Source organism: Gracilinanus agilis, chromosome 5 (assembly GCF_016433145.1).
Source record: "Gracilinanus agilis isolate LMUSP501 chromosome 5, AgileGrace, whole genome shotgun sequence".
In the NCBI taxonomy this organism is placed as follows: domain Eukaryota; kingdom Metazoa; phylum Chordata; class Mammalia; order Didelphimorphia; family Didelphidae; genus Gracilinanus; species Gracilinanus agilis.
The window spans coordinates 22,931,619-22,951,093 of record NC_058134.1 but is presented as its reverse complement, the minus strand read 5'-3'; the positions used below and the strand labels follow the sequence as shown (position 1 = coordinate 22,951,093).

The window sequence follows — 19,475 nt, the reverse complement described above, 5'->3', positions numbered from 1 at the left end:
CCATGGCAGAGTCACCCGCATGTCGGGGCAGGGCCAGACAGTGAAGCTACACTGGAACCCGGGACCTCGGCCACCATGTCTCTTCATGTCCCCCGAGCCACCCGCTGCCCAGCACTTCATTTCTTAGGAGTATCCGCAGCTCTTTTCTGAGTCATCCGATCGGCGGCTGAAGAGGAGACTTTGGTTTTTTCCACAAGGCAGTTCCCGCGGGTGGTTCTGGGTTCCAATCCAGCCCCAAACACGAGCTGCAAGACTCTAGGCAAGGAGCTTAGCCTCCACCTGCCCCCATTTCCTCATCTGTACAATGGGACAATCATAATGGCAGCTTCCTCCCAGCACAGAGGAAGAGGAAGGCTCCTCCTCCTCCTCTTGGCCGCAGCCTCTTATCTCGATTTCCTTTTCTTGTCATCAGTCTAGAGCTGGGACTCCGGCCGTCCTGGCTGCCCCGATGGTGGCGCAGAGGCAGTGGGCACTGCCCGCTGCAGGTCACTCGGGTGCTTGGCTGGTGGCGGTAACTTTTACCATTTTAACAAAAGTCTCCTTCAGGGACACGCGAGCTGCCTCTGACGAATCACGTGACCTTCTGGACTGTGGTTATGTGGGCCCAGCCCGGCGGCCTTGTGGCTGCTTTGGGATGGTTTGGGGGAGCCGCTGGCCACCCACCCACTCGTGGTGCTCTTTGGCTTTGCTGCTCTTTGCGTTGTCACTGGTTTTCTTCTTTGAGAATTCCTGGAGGGTTCCTCCGGTTCTTTCTCAGCATTTGGGCTCCGAGTTCTGCAGTTCTGGTTCTGGTTCTCCCTGTGTCCTCTCCCCAAATGCCCCTTTTCTCCACTCTGGGTGTTGGGTTTGGATGCTCCGGAGGCCACTTCCCGTTGCGGGTGGGTGGTCTGGTGGCCGGCAGTACCCCCGTCTGCACCCACGACACTGTCCCAGCTCCGAACTTTCTTTTTGGGGTTCACTGGAACCTTTAGGGTACGTGACCCCCCTGTAAAAAAAACAAAAGGGAATCAGGACTGTGGTGGGTGCCCAGCAGCTCAGGCCGGGCGATGGCAGCTGTGCCAGCCTTTGCCATCTGATGGCCCTCTGGGCACACATGGCCACGGCCTGCCTCCGGAGGTGTTCACTGCACACCTGGCTGGGGCAAGCGACGTGCCGCAGAGCCCAGAGCCCCGGACGAGCTTCTGCTGGACCCACCTAGACAGAAAGAAGATGAATCCCAACAGAAAGCGCGGCTGCGGAAGAAAAGCCTGAGCTGGGGCTTGAAGGAGTCCGGCGGCGGCTCCGGCACCCTCCGGCAGCCTTGGTTTTCTCTTTTTCTCTTCTGTGAAATGGGGATCGGAGAGTCGCCTCCCAGGAAGCCCCTTGTGTCCTGGAAAGCACCCCCAGGGCTCAGCGGATGGAGGTACAGCCGTCGCCCTGGGATTGCCTCGAGGAAGCCCATTTGGATTGCTCCCTCCTGAGCCCAGGCAGCGGCTGCCACGGCTCCAGAAACTACCTGAATGTGACTTTTCTTTGTAGATGTTGTTTATGCCCCCTGCAGGACAGAGAGAGCCCGGCTGGGCCGGAGGACTCATTTTCAGAAGTTCAAATCCAGCATCGGACACTTCACAGCCTGCAGACAGGGTGAACCCCACTGGGGGCACGAAGACCCCCAGAGCTGAGCCCTGGGGGTGCAGCAGAAGAGAGGAGGCGAACAGGGAGGGGGGTGGCCCCAGGAGCTCTGGTTTGGTCCAAAAAGAGCCTGCCAGAGAGCGCCGGGCCAGAAGAATGCTCACTGCCTGCTGGGCATCATCCCTGGCCTGCGACTCCCTTGACTGTCCAGACTAAAACTGGGGGAGGAACAGCCCTGCGTTCTGATTGCACCAGAGTGGCTCTCCAGCAAGCATCGGGCGAGCGTCAGCCATGGCTGCCCCCTCCGGGAGGGCCTCTGTGCACTTGTGCACCCGCTCACTATTTCCAAACACATTCAGGAGCCTGCAGTCCTTGACTGTTTTCTCAGGGGCTCCCCAAAGCCTCCAACACCCCAGTGTTCTCTGGGGAGGAGGGCAACTCTCTGTCTCCCGCCAGCCGCTGGCTGTGCCCCAGATACAAGCCTCCCCCGCTCTTATGGCCAAGCCTTTGCCTCTGGCACATCCTCTCTCCTGTCCTCCAGCCCTCAGAATCCAGAACTTCCTTCAGAACCCAACAGGTGGGGGCAGCTGGGTAGCTCAGTGGATTGAGAGCCAGGCCTAGAGACAGGAGGGCCTGGGTTCAAATCTGGCCTCAGATACTTTCTAGCTGGGTGACCCTGGGCAAGTCACTTGACCCTCTTGCCTATCCCATACCACTCTTCTGCCTTGGAGCCAATGCACAGTATTGACTCTAAGACGGAAGATGAGGGTTTAAAAAAAAAAAAAAGAAAGAAAGAAAGAACCCAACAGGTGCGGGCCTATATGGGAGATGCCTTGTTCCCTCCTCCCCCTCGCTACAAGCTCCCTGCACCCAAGAGGCCCAGCTTCAGGGGCTGACCTACCTGGGGGCTGTGTGTCAGGGTTTGGTGGGGCACACACGCACACACAGACATGCACATAGACACAAATACACATATGTAGACAGACACACACACACATATACACACACAGCAAGTCCCATACGAACAGGAGTCCATTTCGTTCGCCTCCTGTTGCCTTTGTGGCTGTCTGGCGCATCAGGGTTCCACTCTGGTCCTCCTCTCCTTCCTACTCTGCAGCCCAGTGGCCCTCGCCTTTGCCTTGCTTGCTTGTTCGGAGCCAAGGCTCACTTTCAGCAAGAGGATGGCAGGGAACATCTCGCCACCATTTTAGATCCAGAGCTCAGGTCCGAGTGTCCGTATGCTGTTATGATTAAAAATGATGAGGGCCGAGATCAAAAGGGAGAATAGTATTTTAATAAAAGCCATGCTGATAGAGATAAACTGACCACGCACCTGTAAGAAAAACCTATTCCAACCTCACCTCAGCCATTTATCTTCCTCTCTCCTCGAGCTCAGGTAACTAAAGAGGAAGTTCCAAGTCACTACCCCCTACTTAAAACAGTCCCTCACCTTTAATACGTCATCCAAAACAGGAAACCCATGAAACCCGTTGGACCACGGGAAATGTAGTTCTAAGGACCCCCACAGATCCACAGAAGTTTGTCAAACACTATATTGAGGTTCAATCCTTCCAAATAGAACCCCAGGTGATTTTAACTAACACAATGCCTTAAAGATTTCTAGAAGTCTTGAAGTGTTTGTTAGACCATGAGGTCATTTTTCTTTTCTACAAGGAGGGTAGAAGGGAGAGGAAACGCATTTAATCCTTGAATAAAATATTTTAAACCCAAACCCACAGGAAAGCAGCTAGCAGCCACCTTGGTGCCTCATGGCTTCCTCTCCCTTTGCCCCCCATGACAGGCAGCAAGGTCCTGGAGAATGGGCTTCTCTTCAAGGAACTCCTCCAGACCCCAAATTTCCGCATCACCGTCGTGGATGACGCTGACACTGTCGAGCTGTGTGGTGCGCTCAAGGTAAAGCTCCTGGCAAGGCGCGGGGAGGGCAGAGGCTGTTACCCAGGCAGCCAGGCAGTCACTGAGATTATCAAACTCTGGTTCTTAAACATAATCAGGCCGTGCTCTGAGCTGTCTGGGGTATAAAAGCTAGCAATAGCTTCAAAGAACATAGTGAGCCCACCCAGCCCTGCTGACAGAGCCGAGGGCCCACTGGGTGCCTTCTCTCTGCTGCGAGGAAGAGCTCCGTTCCTAGCATGGGGTGGTGGTGGTTGGAGGGAGGGAGTGAGCGTGCCCAGAGAGAAGGACCTTGGCAGGATTAGGGAGCATGATGGGGCTCTCTCTAGGGTCTCTGTTTTACCTTGGCAGAAAGGCCAGCCTGCTCGTCCAGGCCGAATGGGTTGAATTCAGAGATTGAGCGGTACTTCCTGCTCCCTGGAGTGTCTGTTCCCAAGTGGTCCAGGGAGCCTCTAAACTATCTGCTGCTAAATTTCAGGCCTCAGTTCCTCTTTGTGCTCTTATTTTTTTATTTTTATTTTTATTATCATGCAAAATGTACTTCCATGTTGTTCACTGTTGTAAGAGCAGTCATACTTAACCAAAACCCCAAAGAAAGCTGTAAACACATGGATGTGAAGATGCACCCCCCATCCCCACCCCAACAGGTCTTCCTCAGGAGCCTTCGTGCTCTTAAAGCTCAGGGCGGATCTTTCTCCTCAGAGAGCAGTTGTGGATATGGATTACTTTTTGGCTCAGTTGTCTTCAGTGGGGTCTACTCCTCATGACCCTATTGGGTTTTCTTGGTAAAGATGCTGCAATTGTTGGCCATTGCCTTCTCCAGCTCATTTTACAGATGAGGAATGTTGGAAGTGTAATAATGTTTTACAAAATTATGAGACTGTTAGTAACTTTAGTAGCTTTATTATATTAAAGAAGAAGAGATAGTAATGAGAGGGAAATGTAGAAAAGAGATAGGGAGTTGCCTAGCCTACCACCCTATGTGTCGTTCTGTTGGGATCCAGCTCACCACCAACAGGGTTCCAATCTTCTGCCAGAAGTCCACAAGAGTCCCTTCAGCAAGAGTCACCAGCACCAGAGTCTGAATGCCTATCTGAAAGGGAATCACAAAGGGAATGTCCTTTCAGCAAGAGTCACCAGTGCTAGAGCCAGAGAGAGAGAATCTGAATGCCTTTCCAAATGGGAATCAGAATGTGTATGTCCTTCAGAATCTCCACCAGAATCTGAATCTCACTCTGAATGTGAATATGAATTTGAATGCCAATCTTCACCAGAATCTGAATGTCTTTTCAGTAAGAGCCACTAGTGTGAGAGCCAGAGGTCTAGAATGTTTTCTAGACCTCTGATCTCGCCTTTATAAGCCAATTTCTCCACCGATTAGCTCTCCCACGTCACATCTCAGGAACCAATCATAGTTCCTTAATTTGCCTGGCACCGCCCAAGGGGGCAGTGCTTGTGGGATTGATTTCCTGTCTCTTTGGTTTCAACTTACTTTCACTGTGGGCATGTATATCCTTGTACATCTCAAAAGACTTCCAGGTCCCTGATTGATTAAATTAAAAGAGAGGGGAATTCCATTCTCACAGAAGGGAACTCCTTCCCCCATTATGTCACTTTGTCTTGATGTAATCCATTAGGGACCTGGAGGTCCTTTTCCATTGAAATATGCAGAGATAGACAGGCCCTCAGAGAAAGGAAGTTGAAATCAACAAGATGGGAAACTGATCCCATAAGCACTGGCCCTCTTGGGTGGTGCTAGACAAATTAAGGAACTATGATTGGTTCTTGAGATGTGATGCGGAAGAACTAGTGGGTGGAGAAAACTGCTTATAAAGGTGAGACCAAGGCTCTCATGGTCTTCTGCCTGGAGTTTGGAACCTGAAGGAGCCCCTATTGGTGTTGAGCTTCAATCCATCAAATGGCACATGTGTTAGTTAAAATCACCTGGGGTTCTATTTGGAAGGATTGAACCTCAATATAGTGTTTGACAAACTTCTGTGGACCTGTGGGGGTCTTTAAAACTACATTTCCCGTGGTCCCAGTGGGTTTCCTGGGTTTCCTGTTTTGGATTACGCATTCAAGGTGAGGGACTGTTTTAAATAGGGGGAAGTGACTTGGAACTTCCTCTTTAGCTACCTGAGCGCATGGAGAGAGGGAAAGGTAAATGGCTGAGGTGATTTTGGAATAGGTTTCTTACAGGTGCGTGGTCAGTTTATCTCTATCAGCATGGCTTTTATTAAAATACTATTCTCCCTTTTGATCTCGGCCCTCATCATTTTTAATCATAACACACATAAGGTAGTGAGCTAATCAACTGTATCTCTTTCCTACATTTCCCTCTCTTTACTATACTACTTTGATGAAATAAAGATACTAGCAACCTCTTAATTTAATTTTAATTATTACAGAAACCTGAGGTAAACCAGGTGAAGTGACTTGCCCAGTGTAAATGTAAAATTTAGGTTTTATGCTAATATGAGAATTCTATAGTAATATTGTGGTCGTCAATTTAAAAATACTATAACTAAAGTCAAAATGACCTTTAATAACTTTATTTACAAAGAGGTAGAAAGAGTGAAAATGGGAAAGTGGGAGAAGAAGGTAGAGAATTATTTAGCCCAGTGATGGGCAAACTTTTTAAAGAGGGGGCCAAAGGAAAGGCAATGCTCATCTATTAAGTCTATTTCTAAGGCAACTCTTTCGAAGTTTCATTGTATTGTATCCTACTCGTTGTATTCGTCAGATTAGGAATAATGTTGCACAGCCGGATAGAACATTTCAGGGTGTTGCATCTGGCCCGCGGACCGTAGTTTTCCCATCAATGATCTATCCTATCACCCTAAGAGCTGCTCTGGTGAGGGGCTCAGCCCTGGCAGGGCTTTACCACGTCCCTTGCCCCACGTGGATTTTCCAGTAATTCTCAGCCAGAAGTCCAATGGTGTCCTCAGCAAGGTTTCTATTAACTCAGACTCCTCCAGGAAAGGAAGGTCTCTCAGGAACCAATTTCTCCAGAAGCCAGGAAAGGAAGGCCAGCTACTCACCCACCCAAGGCAAAGTCCTCCAACACCAAAGTCCAAAGGAGAAGATCCAGGAGCAGTCCTCCAAGAAACAGTTGAAGAGCCAAAGTCCCAGCTCGAAGTGAAGCTGAAGTCCAAAGTCAAGCCCAAGTCCCTTTGACAGGAAGTCCAGGACTTCTTATGGTCTTTTTTCCATGTCACTTCCTGTCCCTTCCACCACTTTACGGGAACCGGTTACAGTTTTTCAATTTGCCTAGCACTGCCCAGGGGTAGGACAGTGGCCTCTGGAGTTGTCACCTGCTTTAGCAAGTGATTTGTGAACACTCTTACTTAGTGTTAAGTTGGGGTGCTTAAGTTTTTGATTGATTAACTTAAAAATTGCTGATTGATAGACAAAGTTTGATTCACTCTTCACACCAGAGTCACCCAGCTGGGAAGTGTCTTGAGTCTTCCTGACTCCAGTCCCAGCACCTAGCTCTATCTATCCTTCCTGAGTTTTAAGAGCACGAAGGCTCCTGAGGAAGACCCGTTGGGGTGGGTATGGGGGGAGCATCTTCACATCCGTGTGTTTACGGCTTTCTTTGGGGTTTTGGTTAGGTATGACTGCTCTTACAACAGTGAACAACATGGAAGTGCGTTTTGCATGATAATAAAAATAAAACTAAAAAAATAAGAGCACAAAGAACACAAATAGATAAAATGCTATCTATTTACCGTTATAGAAATTAGAATGTCTCAGTGTTATTACAAAAATATTTTTTACTTCAAGGACTCCCTCAAAGGGTGTCAAAGGTCCTTGGATCACACTTGGCGCAGCACTGTTCCAAACCTCCATCTTCCTTATCCTCTCAGGGGTTTACAGATTGTTTCCCATTTACTCCTTGGGATTCTGAGAATATTCCCATTCAGTGCTGAGAGGGCTGCAGGTAAGCAGGTCCATGCAAAGCCTACACTCAGACCCAATTCACACAGTACTTCTTCCATGCGCCATTTTGAGAACAGCTCTTTTGAAGAGTTCCTCTCTGATAGAAAGCTTCTTGTGTCTTTTCTTCCATCGTCCCCCATGGCTGCCACCAACTGAGAGTCAGTGTCCTGGATGCCTGGTATAGAACAGCCAGCGGAGGAGCTCAGGGTTTGCCAGTGATGGGAGGTGGCTGAGTGGAAGCTCCCTTCAGGCTTCTCCTTGGCCACTTTGGACTCTTTAACTTCACAACCTGAGGCTGCCATGCTGCAGCCAACTCTTAAATCCTGATAACTCCAGATCTGGATAATCTCCATCTGAGGATGGTAGAGGGGAGGGGAGCAAAAGTGTCAGGAGAAAGCCTCCAAAAACGAGAAAGCATTTTTTGTGTGAAGTACAATATAAATTCTCTCTTTTCTTTAGTAAAGAGAACAAGAGACTGAACAGCGAATACCTCGTGGAAAAGACCAAACTCTTATAAAAATAGTTTTATTTTTTGCATCATCACTTCCTGCTGACTCACCCCTTCCCCAAATAGAATTTTATCTTCTAACGAAATAGAATTAAGTAAAACAAATCAACCCATCAGCCATGTGTGCTACATGCCTCATTTGGCACAGGGTGCATCACCTTTCACAGAGGAGAGGTGTCCTTTACCATCATTCCCAGAAAGTCACAGCCTTCATCTCTCAGGAAATGAGAATTATACTTCCTGGGCCCTTGGAGGGAAAGTGACGGGGGCCAGAGGACTAGAAGGTTCAGTTCCTGGACTGATCAGCTTTGGGGTTTCCCTTCCCCCCTTGCCTCTTACAAACTGAAGACTGTTTAATGGAGGCTAATTGAAGTGGCAGCCTCTGGCCAGCCTCCATCTTCCTCTCCTTCGGCCTATGCTAGGGGCTGCCTCCTGGGTCGTGTTGGCAGTGCCTTTGTTTAAAGCACAAACTTGGGTGCCTCGATGTTTCTTGGCCCCTTTTTAAATGTCTGTTTAATGGTACTTCATTAAGGTAATGACTGCTTGACAGGGGTAAGGGAATACCGTGGAGACTGGCATGTGCCTAATGGCTCAGCACCAGCCCGGAGACCCTGAGGCTAGTTTTTCAGTGCTGGGGGGCAGCAGTATTTCTAGCTGGAGCCCTGAGAATCCTGGCTGGGCTGAGGGGGCTGGAGGAGAAGAAACATGAGGGAGAACAAGGGAGCGGCTCTTGGCCAGTGTCTGCTCTTGGCTCTCACGGATGGCTTACATTCAGACTCAGAGGGGCAAGAAGTGGTCGCTGGCAGAAAGCCTGTGAGTGAGGTTACGTTGGCTCCCAGGGTGCAGGGTCCACCTTCAAAAAAAGGCAGCCTTCCCCCACCATGGGCCTGTAAGGCCAGACCAGCTTCTTCGTTTCTTCTTAAAACTACAGAAATTGTTAATTGGAAACAAGAGCCATTACTGCAGCCTTGTGTTCTGGAGAAGTGTCTACCATTGAGAGGGAACTTCAGACCTGCAACATTGGAGCTCCCCAAGGACATCAGAAAAAAGGAGAGAAATGAAGCTCATGGTGGAAAGGGATCCTCAGGGTGATTGGTCCAAATCTTCATTGTAAAAATGTACAAACTTTTCATTGTAAAGACACGGCAATGGCTCCTTTGAGTCCTCCTGAGCTGGCCTGGCCTTAGGTTCGGTGCCACCCACTTCTTCCTTTTGGGTCCAGAGTTCTTGCTGTCTGTCCTGTACCTTCTCCCTCCCTTCCACTATTCTTTGTCCCTGGGAGGGGGCTGCCATATTGGCTAGCGGCAGGCTGACGCCAGCCTCCAAAACATACTGTCACTTTGGCTACATTTGTGCTCTTGGATTTTGGGACATGGCCGAGAAGGTTTGTCCGGGAGCCTGGCCCCAGGTTTGGAGAAGAGAGACATGACGTCTCTGCCTTCAGAAGGAGGCTTGCAGCCAAAGACATGCATGAGAGAGGCCAAGAGGACAGCTGCCTTCACAAAAAAGGATCATTTGAGGTCAAAAAATGTCCCCGGATGGAAGTGCCACCTGTGTGATGGGCACTCTGCGAGCTGGGCAGGCACCACGGACAGAAGCCGGACCTCGGCCTGCGCAGATCCTTCAGATCCTTTTCCAGATGTATTGCTAGATGGAATGAACATTTAGGGGTTGATCACAAGGTGTCAGGTTCACACCTAGAAGGGGGTCCCCTTGGGACACAAGTGGTGAGAGAGCAGAAATGGCTTTGGCGCCCGAGGGCAAACCCTGCCTGTGGGACCCTGGACAAGTCCCTTGATCTCCACCTCCTTGACTGTGTGTGTAATCATTATCTTCCATTTGCTGGGAAGTTGGGGGGAGGGGGAGAGGAGGCTGCTCTGAATATCTCAGCAGTTGTAGCCCTTTGTGTCTTAGACCTCTTTGGGGCCATCCACAAATGTTTCAGGGGACACCAGATGTTGGACAGTCCAGGCCGAGATTTAGACCTGAAAGGGGCCTTCGAGGCACCTAGTCCAACCCGCTGGCTTCTCAGGGGAACAGATTCTCTGGCCTCAGCCAGGATTTCTGGCCTGTGTTGGCATTTGGAAGGTCACTCACTCCTGGACAAAGGCGTCGTCGGCCTGTATGGCTGCCTGCAGGCTAATTTATTAGTACCTCGATCAGGGATCCTTTGGAGATTTGGGGCTCCCCTTGGTCAGCCTCAGAAGATGACATACACCCCCAAATCATGTTTTCAAATGCATAAAAACAAAATAGATGAGATTACAAAGGAAACCAATTGGATTGAAATGAAGTTATCAAAATATCACTAGAAGTAGCCCTCCAGGCAGCAGCCAGGTGGCTCTGTGCTGTGAGAGCCAGGCCTGGAGAAGGAAGGTCCTGGGTTCCAATGTGGCTTCAGATATTTCCTAGTTGTGGGACCTGGGCAAGTCACCTGGCCTTTATCGTCCAGGTCTGACCACTCTTCTAGAAGTCTTGGAACCCACACAGTGCTCCTAAGGCAGAAGAAGGGCTTTAAAACAGCCACCCAAAGAGAGCCCTGAATGAGATGGCCTTGGCCCTCTTCAGCCTCTACTCCTTGGTCTCCCCGATGTGGGTCAGTCAAGCAGCATGTGTTCACAAAGTGCTTCCTGTGTTCCCACTACTGAGGCTGTCTAGATCAAAGTGAATCACAAGTACAAGTGCCTGAGGCGAGACTCAATCTCAGGCCTTCTGTGTCCCTTGGCCTTGTAAGAAATAAAATGGATATAAAAGGATAGATTTAAAAATATTAGGGTCTTAAAAGATTTATTGGTAGCCATTAGAAAAATGAAGCCATGTGCTTGTCCTGTTACCTCCCTTCCCCATCCTGCCTCCGCTCCAAATCTCCAAAGAAGAAGTGCCCATCCAGTCACTTACTATTTATCCTTCTATCTATGCGGTTATGCGTCCTGCCATGGGAAATGTAGTTTGAAAGACCCCCAAATTTCCACAGGAAGTTTAGATCAGAGACCTCAAAATTAGTTCAAGGACCCCCAAATTTCCAATACCACAGATTACAGGTCATGGAGGTTTGGAGGGAGAAAGCCATCAGGGTCTGGCGCTTAGCCCGACTTAGCCGGTCCCCCAGGTTTCCAGACAGCATTTACTGAGGGCCTGCTGTGTGCCCCGCCTTGCCAAGCACAGGGAATACTGGCATAATCAGACTTGAGTTGGGACCCCCAAAAGGGAGGGAGACAACGTGTAAACAACGCGTAAACGGGCAAGAGTCCGTGGAGGGTCCGGGAGAAGAACGAGCCTTCATCTGTCCCAAAATCTGGGCCAGGAGTTCAGGCTGGAGGGAAGAGGCTCAGACACACAGGCCTCTCCAGGGCACATGGGAAGCCAGCGTCTGTCCTCGGCCCTACGGTCACTGGAAGGGAGAGGCGCCATGCCAACCCCAAGCCAAGCCCCGCTGTTCATTTGGGACCGGTCACTGGGGTGCCTGGTGTTTCCCCCTGAGGAACGAGAGAGGAGCCGAAGCCACCATTTTCCCATCTACAACGTGGGCCATGGGCCGGGCCAGTGTGGGCTGCCACGCGAGGTCCGATCCGTCTTAGAGCTGCGGCAGGTAGGGAAAAAGGCCAGGAAGGTATCCGGGGATGGACCCGCGTTCTTTGTAGGCAGGCAGGAGAGCAGATGCAACCAGGCCGGACTCTAAGGAAAGCTCTGTGGGGTGATTTAGGGTTAGGAAGGGAAGCTTTGGGAAAGCCACGGAAAGGCAGTCAGGCAGGGACCAAACTCTTCCCCCAGGTTAGGGTTTTTATGCCTTTTTAGGCGCCCAAACCAGCTTCTCTCCTTTTATTCTCTCTCTGACCCCTCCCATGAAGGAAGTGGGAGGAGTCAGAGGAAGTTGCCGCAGAGAGTCCTGGGAGATGGAGTCAACACGAACATGTGCCAAGGGCTCCTCTTCAGTTCTCCCTCCCTTCCATCTTACCCACCCGTGACTCTGGCATGGCAGAGGCAGGAAGGCGTGGCTTAGCGCTCTCCCCTCCCCCGGGGCCCTCCTGACACGCAGGTTTCTTCCCCCAGAATATTGTGGCGGTGGGGGCCGGCTTCTGTGATGGGCTGCACTGCGGGGACAACACCAAGGCCGCTGTCATCCGCCTGGGGCTCATGGAGATGATCTCCTTCGCCCGCATCTTCTGCAAGGGCCAGGTGTCCACGGCCACCTTCCTGGAGAGCTGCGGCGTGGCTGACCTCATCACCACGTGCTATGGGGGCCGTAACCGCAGAGTGGCCGAAGCATTCGTCAAGACCGGAAAGGTAAGGCCCGGGGGCAGCCAAGCAGGCTTCCTGAGCCTCTGTTTGGGGCTCTGGGATGGGTGGGCCATGCCAGTGGCCCTCCTGAGGGGTTGCTGTCAGCCTGGGTCTCCGTTCTGTGTGTGTGTGTGTTTTTTCCCCCAGGATTTAACCAATTGTTTTTAATATTTTTTAAATTTTGAATATTTTCCCATAGTTACATGTTTCATGTTTTTTTCCTCTCCCCTAAGCCCCCCTAACCCCCCTTAGCCAACGCACAATTCCACGGGTTTTACATGTATCATTGATTAAGACCTAATTCCATATTATTGATAGTTGGACTAGAGTTATGTTTAGCATCTACATCTCCAATAATATCTCCATCAGCCCATGTGTTCAAGTAGTTGTTTTTCTTATGTGTTTCTCATCCCACAGTTCTTCCTCTAAATGTGGCTAGTTCTCTTTCTCATAAGTCCCTCAGCCTTGCTCTGGCGGATCCTTGAATTGCTGCTAGTAGAGAAGTTCCTTAAGTTAGATTGTACCACAGTATATCAGTCTCTGTGTACAATGTTCTCCTGGTTCTGCTCCTTTCACTCTGCATCACTTCCTTGAGGTTTTTCCAGTTCACATGGAATTCCTCCAGTTCTTTATTCCTTTGAGCACAATAGCATTCCATCACCAAGAGATACCACAATTTGTTCAACCACATCCCCTCATTTTCCAATTTTTTGCCACCACAAAGAGCGTGGCTATAAATATTTTTGTATGAGTCTTTTTCCTTATGATCCCTTTGGGATATAAACCAGTAGTGCTATGGCTGAATCAAAAGGCAGAAAGTCTTTTAAAGCCCTTTGGACATAGTTCCAAATTGCCAGCCAGAATGGTTGGATCAATTCACAACTCTACCAGCAATGCATTAATGTCCCAATTTTGCCACATCCCCTCCAGCATTCTTTACTCTCCCTTGTTGTCATTTTAGCCAATCTGCTAGGTGTGAGGTGATACTTCAGAGTTGTTTTGATTTGCATTTCTCTAATTATAAGAGATTAGAACACTTTTTCATGTGTTTGTTGATAGTTTTGATTTCTTTATCTGAGAATTGCCTATTCATGTCCCTTGCCCATTTATCAATTGGGGAATGGCTTGATTTTTTTTACAATTGATTTAGCTCCTTGTATATTTGAGTAATTAGACCTTTGTCAGAGTTTTTTGTTATAAAGATCCCCCCCCCCCAATTTGTTGCTTCCCTTCTAATTTTGATAGTATTTGTTTTGTTTGTACAAAAACTTTTTAGTTTAATGGAATCAAAATTATTTATTTTACATTTTGCAATTTTTTCTAACTCTTGCTTGGTTTTAAAATCTTTCCTTTCCCAGAGATCTGACAAGTATACTATTCTGTGCTCACCTAATTTACTTAGAGTTTCCTTTATATTCAAGTCATTCACCCATTCTGAATTTATCTTGGTGTAGGGTGTGAGATGTTGATCTAGACCTAATCTCTCCCATATTGATTTCCAATTTTCCCAACATTTTTTGTCAGATAGTGGATTTTTGTCCCAAAAGTTGGGCTCTTTGGGTTGATCATAGACTGTTTTGCTGACGTTACTTACCCCAAGTCTATTCCACTGATCCTCCCTTCTGTCTCTTCACCAGTACCATATTGTTTTGATGGCTGCTGCCTTACAGTGCAGTTTAAGATCTGGTATTGATAGGCCACCTTCCTTCATTTTTTTTTTCATTATTTCCCTTGATATTCTTGGTCTTTTGTTCTTCCAAATGAACTTTGTTATAGTTTTTTCTAATTCAGTAAAAAAGTTTTTTGGTAATTTGATAGGTATAGCACTAAATGGATAAATTAATTTGGGTAGAATGGTCATTTTTATTATGTTAGCTCGTCCTACCCATGAGCAATCAATGTTTTTCCAATTGTTTAGATCTAGTTTGTTTTTTTTTAAACCCTTAACTTCTATGTATTGGCTCCTAGGTGGAAGAGTAGTAAGGGTGGGCAATGGAGGTCAAGTGACTTGCCCAGGGTCACACAGCTGGGAAGTGTCTGAGGCCAGATTTGAACCCAGGACCTCCCATCTCTAGGCCTGACTCAATCCACTGAGCTACCCAGCTGCCCCTGTTTAGATCTAGTTTTAATTGTGTGGAAAATGTTTTGTAGTTGTGTTCGTATAATTCCTGTGTTTGTCTTGGCAGATAGATTCCCAAGTATTTTACATTGTCTAGGGCAGTGATGGGCAAACTTTTTAAAGAGGGGGCCAAAGGAAAGGAAATGCTCATCTGTTTGTTTTTAAGGCAAATCTTTCGAAGTTTCATTATATTGTATCCTACTCATTGTATTCGTCAGATTGGGAATAATGTTGGGTGGCCAGATAGAACATTTCAGGGGGCCCACAGTTTGCCCATCACTGGTCTAGGGTGATTTTAAGTGGAATTTCCTGTTCTGTGTTTTTAAGACCATCGAAGAGCTGGAGCAGGACATGTTGAATGGGCAGAAGCTGCAGGGCCCCCAGACGTCAGCAGAGGTGCACCGCATCCTCCAGCAGAAGGGCCTCCTGGACAAGTAAGTAGCGGCCCCTTTGCGGGCTCCTCTGGCCCTGGCCACATCTATGCCCCATTTACCATCTCTCGTGGGGGCCTTCCTCTTTTCCCCTACATTTTTACATTTTAATTTAAATTTTTATTTCTTTAGATATAGATTTTTTTTTCATGGTTCCACGATTCATAGTTTCTCATCTCCTCTTCCCTCCCCCTCCCAGAGTCGACAAGCCATCCCCCTGGGCTGTACATGTGTTATTCAAAGCCCATCTCTGTGTTATTCCTGTATGTAAGTCACCTCTAGAACCCAGACCCCCTCCCAGACCTGTCTGAGCATGTGGCCTCTCTGCGCCCGGGCTCTTCTCAGGCTTGTCCTGGCTTCCAGCACTGCTGCAAAGAGCAGCGTCTCTCCCATTGGGTCATCCCATGGGGTTCCATCCCCTCATGGACCACCTTCTGCCCTTGGGGCGCCCCCTTGCTTTCCAGTTCTGTGCCACCACCAGAAACGCAGCTATCCAACAGGTCCTTCCCCTCTTTTTTTATCTCTTTGGGGTACAAAGGCAGCGGGAGGAGGGCTGCATCAAAGGTAGGTGGGGGACATGTCTCCAAACTGGCTGGCCATTAGTGGGGAAGCCTTTATTTCTGACCACAGGCCGGCTCTGGCTCCCGATGTCAGCCTTTGGGTCCCAGGTGAGGGTGTCCTGTGGGGTTGGCACACCAGGTGCCAGGCATGAGGGTGCTCCTGCTGCTACTCAGCCCTGTGCCAGGCTCCAGACAACAGAGACGAGCCAAAGAGCAACAGGCATCCTGCACATGCCCAAATTCCTCCAGAGCACTTTTTGTCTAAAGGAGAATGAAAAGGAAACCCTTTGATTCCTTCACCCCCTCCCTGGTTTGGGGGCACGCCTGGGGGACCTTCCTCCAAATGTCCGGCCAACAGTGATGCGCTGTTAGCCCAAAGGCAGCAGAACGAGGGACTGTTTTGGGGCTGGGTTGGGACTTGGCCAGGCTCGTACCCTGATGAGACCAGGTGGGCATTGGCTCGGAGAAGGGAGAGGATGGAGCCCATGAGGTGGCTCTCCAGGAAGCTAAGTCGGAGATGTAGAGCCGGGCACAGGCCTTCCTTGCCTCCCCAGGCCTGGAACTCTCACCCTCCTGCTAGCCTTTACGGTCTTCAGTGGTAGAAGGAATTCCCTGGCGAGGCTGAACGTGGTCCTCTGCTTCCGCTCTGCCCGCTGTGGCAGCTTCCTCCAGCCCTCCTTGTTTGTAATGGCCATGCCCGGCCTCCCAGGCAGGCCAGAGGTTGGCTCTGTGGCTGCTGCCTCGGGTCCGCGGGCCCAGCTTGTGCTTGGCACCGAGCAAGCCACCAGCCCCTCGTGGTCAGAGCCCGCTCCTCGGCTCTTTCTCCCCTTGCAGAGGGAGGCCCCAAGGGGAGTCGGTCGTCTGTTCTGCCCCCGGCATGATCTGGCGAGCCGCTTGTCTTGGGTGGGGGAGATGAGGAGGGACCTGGGGAGGCATGTCCAGGCACGAGGGTGGGCTGGAAGAGGGGGCGCAGAGCACTCCCTGCAGTGGCGGTAAGTGGGAAACTGCGCGGTTTTGGGGGGACGATTGGGAAAAGCTGCGACCACTACTGTGAGGCAAGAAAGGAACGTGAGGACGCAGCCAGAGGAGCGAGTGCGACGGTGTAGACAATCTGGGAGGGCACCGAACAGCACCCGAACTCAGAACCACTGGCTTAGCTGTGGTGGAGACTGAGGTGGTTGCAGGGGCCACAGGGGGCCTGCCTGTGGCCAGCTGCTGAGTGGCCCACGAGCCCCCCCTCTCCTCCCCTGCAGGTTTCCCCTCTTTACGGCTGTCTATCAAATCTGCTACGAAGGGCGGCCGGTGCAGGAGATGCTCTCGTGCCTCCAGAGCCACCCGGAGCACATCTAAGGGGCGATGGCGGGTGCCCCCGGCGTGGGCAGGATGGTGGATCCGGAAGCTCCTGGCCTGGTTCCTCTCTGGACGTGCCCGGGGGCCAGGTTTCTCCAGGGTCCTTTTCTAGCCCAGCCGGGGAGGGGATGCACGGACAGACACACGGACGGACGGCCTGGTGCAGGGGGATGGGCGCACTCGCTGCACTGGCCGCCTTGTGGGTGTCTGAGACGCCTTCAAGCAAGTGTTGCACAGCTCAACCTATGTGACGTGCGTGTGCGTGTTTGTCCTTATGTGTGTGTTGTGTGTGTGCATGCGTGTGCGTGTTTGTCCCATGTGCGTGCATGCGTGTGTGCCTCCAGACCCCAGCAAGGCTTCGGGGTTCCTCTCTGGGAAGGAGCCCCGGGTGACGGTCGGGACGTTGGGACTCTTTGTGCTCCTTTGTTTTTAAACTGGACTCCATCACACTGGCCTTTGAGGGAGTTTGTAACCAGCATTGTGGTGGGGGAAAAGGGGGGCAGAAGCAGCGGCAAACACCCCCCCCCCTTGCCCAGAGCCTCCCCCCCAGCTCACGGCCCAGCCAGCCACGTTTTTAATGCGGCGCCCGCTGCATCGCCGTGTTTGTGCCCCACCTGCGTTCCCCAGCTGCCATGTTGCTCTCTTGGCAGTCCAGCAGGCCTCCCTCCTGCCTCTTGGGTGATCCTCGCAGACTGAGCATTCTAAGAATGGCTGAAAACCACCCGCCTCCCCCTCCCTCCTGGGTTCTATGCGTGCCCAAGGCCTTCCCGCTCTGTGTTGTTGCCCAATAAAGCGCTTGGTGTGAATCGCGTCTGCGCCCCGTGCCTGCCACAGCCCCCACCTCGGCCTTCACTGCTGCCCCCTCTGGGCCGCGTCTCCTCCCCAGCTGGCGCAGCACTAGAGCCTCTGCCCTGTTTGCAAAGCTGTGAAAACACAGCAGGCGCCATGTTTAGCGGGGATGAAGGTGGAAGGAGAAGCCAGGCCTGCAGCCCCGGCCTGCGTGGCCTCCACGGTTCTCCGCAGATGATCCAGCTGTGGCAGGCTCAGAGGCTCTGACGAGGTGGCTGTCACCGTCCGTCTCTTCCTTAGCTTGGGCCCTCTGACAGAGGGAGAAAGGGCAAGGAGAAAGTTGGAAAAAGCCCCAGGGCCTGCCTTGGACCCGGCCCGTGGCCTCCATTGGAGCGGCCTCTTCTCCAAGTGGGGCCCTGACTGGCTCTTGGCTCCTGGCAGCCTTGAATCTGCTCCTGTGCCCTCCTCGTTAGTCTCCGCTGAACCTCCCACCGATTCTTTACAAGGCGTTAAGATGACCGGAAGCCGATGGTGCCCAGGAGAAATGGGCCTCCTAAAGCGCACATGAGAGACTCTGTGTGATTTTTTTTCTTTCTGGGACTCTAAAGGGAAGGGATTCAGCTGGACACCCGGTCCGTTTCTTTCACCCACCCTTTACTTAGCCCTTTATTTAGACACATGAGAAGGGCCCGCTCAGTCACTTTCTGAGACATTTGCTCTTTACTTTTGCTGAAAATGATTGTAGATGAATGTTTTATGGGATTTTTAAAAAATCCCACCCCAAAACCACTGGGCATTTTAGAATCAGAACTACAGACACCTGTGAGAAGCACACGAAATGCCCCAAATTGGACCCATTTTTAGGCTACTTATTCTCTTCATTGACTTTGTGCCACTTGACTGGTGGGAAGCCTTTTAAAAGTTTGTATATTCATGAACAGAGTTGCATTTTAAGATCCCTAAAGGGCTGTCCACTAGTGGGGGACTCCTGGGTAGCTTCATGGTGGGGGGCGCTTGGAGTTTTGTGGATTCCCCTCTGTATATTCTCTCTTTCTCTGGATTTTATACTTGCGTGGTTGGGGTTTTTTTGTTTTTGTTTTTCCCTTTTGACAGGCCCTGGTACCACTGTCTCTAAATAAAGTCCATTTATTCAGTCTTAGACATACACAACAACCACACATTATGGGAAAGGGCAGATTTTTAAAAAAGTTGCACTCTGGGGATTCTATTTATTATTCCACTGGTGATATCCATCTGCTGATCACCTGTGACCTTTGGTTTGATGCTGATTTGGATTAACGCTTCCTACTGATGGCGGTAACTGGGGGATGTCTATTTGTGCATGGCCCACAGCAGCATGGAATCGGCATCTTCCTCAGATTTCTCATCCAAGAGAGTGGAATGAAAGAAGGACCTTGTGAATGTCATGGTCCATTGGGTGGACTCATTGGGGGAATGGGGAAAGGAGATGGTGCTCCTAGTGAGGTGCCCATGGACAAAAAGAATGTTTTCTGGCGCTAGACTTAACTATTGATTTATTTTCACGTGGACTGTATTCGTTTACGTATCATAGATGGGCATATAATAAAAAGCTTGGTACAATAAACATTTTATCCCCAAATTCTGGTGTTCAAGTATTTTTTCTAGGCAGCATGGCACAGAGAATACAAAACTGGCTTGTGTTTGAGCCCTGCTGACTCTGACCCCTGCTCAATCCCTTGATCTCATTTATAAAATAAGAGAATTGGACTCTGACCTTTAGTGTCCCTTGTAATGCAAGGATGCAGCAGAAGCTTTTGCTCTTGCAAAAGTCAACTGTAAACAGCCCTGGCAGTTAAGTCTTAGAATGTTCACTAAAAGTCAGTTGGAGTCTGAGGCTTGAAGAGAGCTGACGTTCCAAGTGAGGTTATGCTTTTGGCTTTGGCTTGGTCTGTGCTTTTGTCTCTGGGCACTTTGAACCTAGCTGACTTCTCTGG

General features: G+C 50.2%; 1 protein-coding gene across 2 annotated transcripts in view; it reads left to right on the top strand.

The window, feature by feature from the left end:
* Positions 1-19,120, top strand: part of GPD1L (glycerol-3-phosphate dehydrogenase 1 like) — a 31,052-nt gene extending 11,932 nt beyond the window's left edge. For both annotated transcript variants that reach the window (XM_044677850.1, XM_044677849.1), the window contains exons 5-8: positions 3,413-3,525; positions 12,023-12,256; positions 14,697-14,803; positions 16,614-19,120. In XM_044677850.1, the coding sequence (XP_044533785.1) occupies positions 3,413-3,525; positions 12,023-12,256; positions 14,697-14,803; positions 16,614-16,710 (551 nt within the window). In that variant the 3' untranslated portion in view covers positions 16,711-19,120. The remainder of the gene's footprint in view (positions 1-3,412; positions 3,526-12,022; positions 12,257-14,696; positions 14,804-16,613) is intronic.
* Positions 19,121-19,475: the final 355 nt, after the last annotated feature.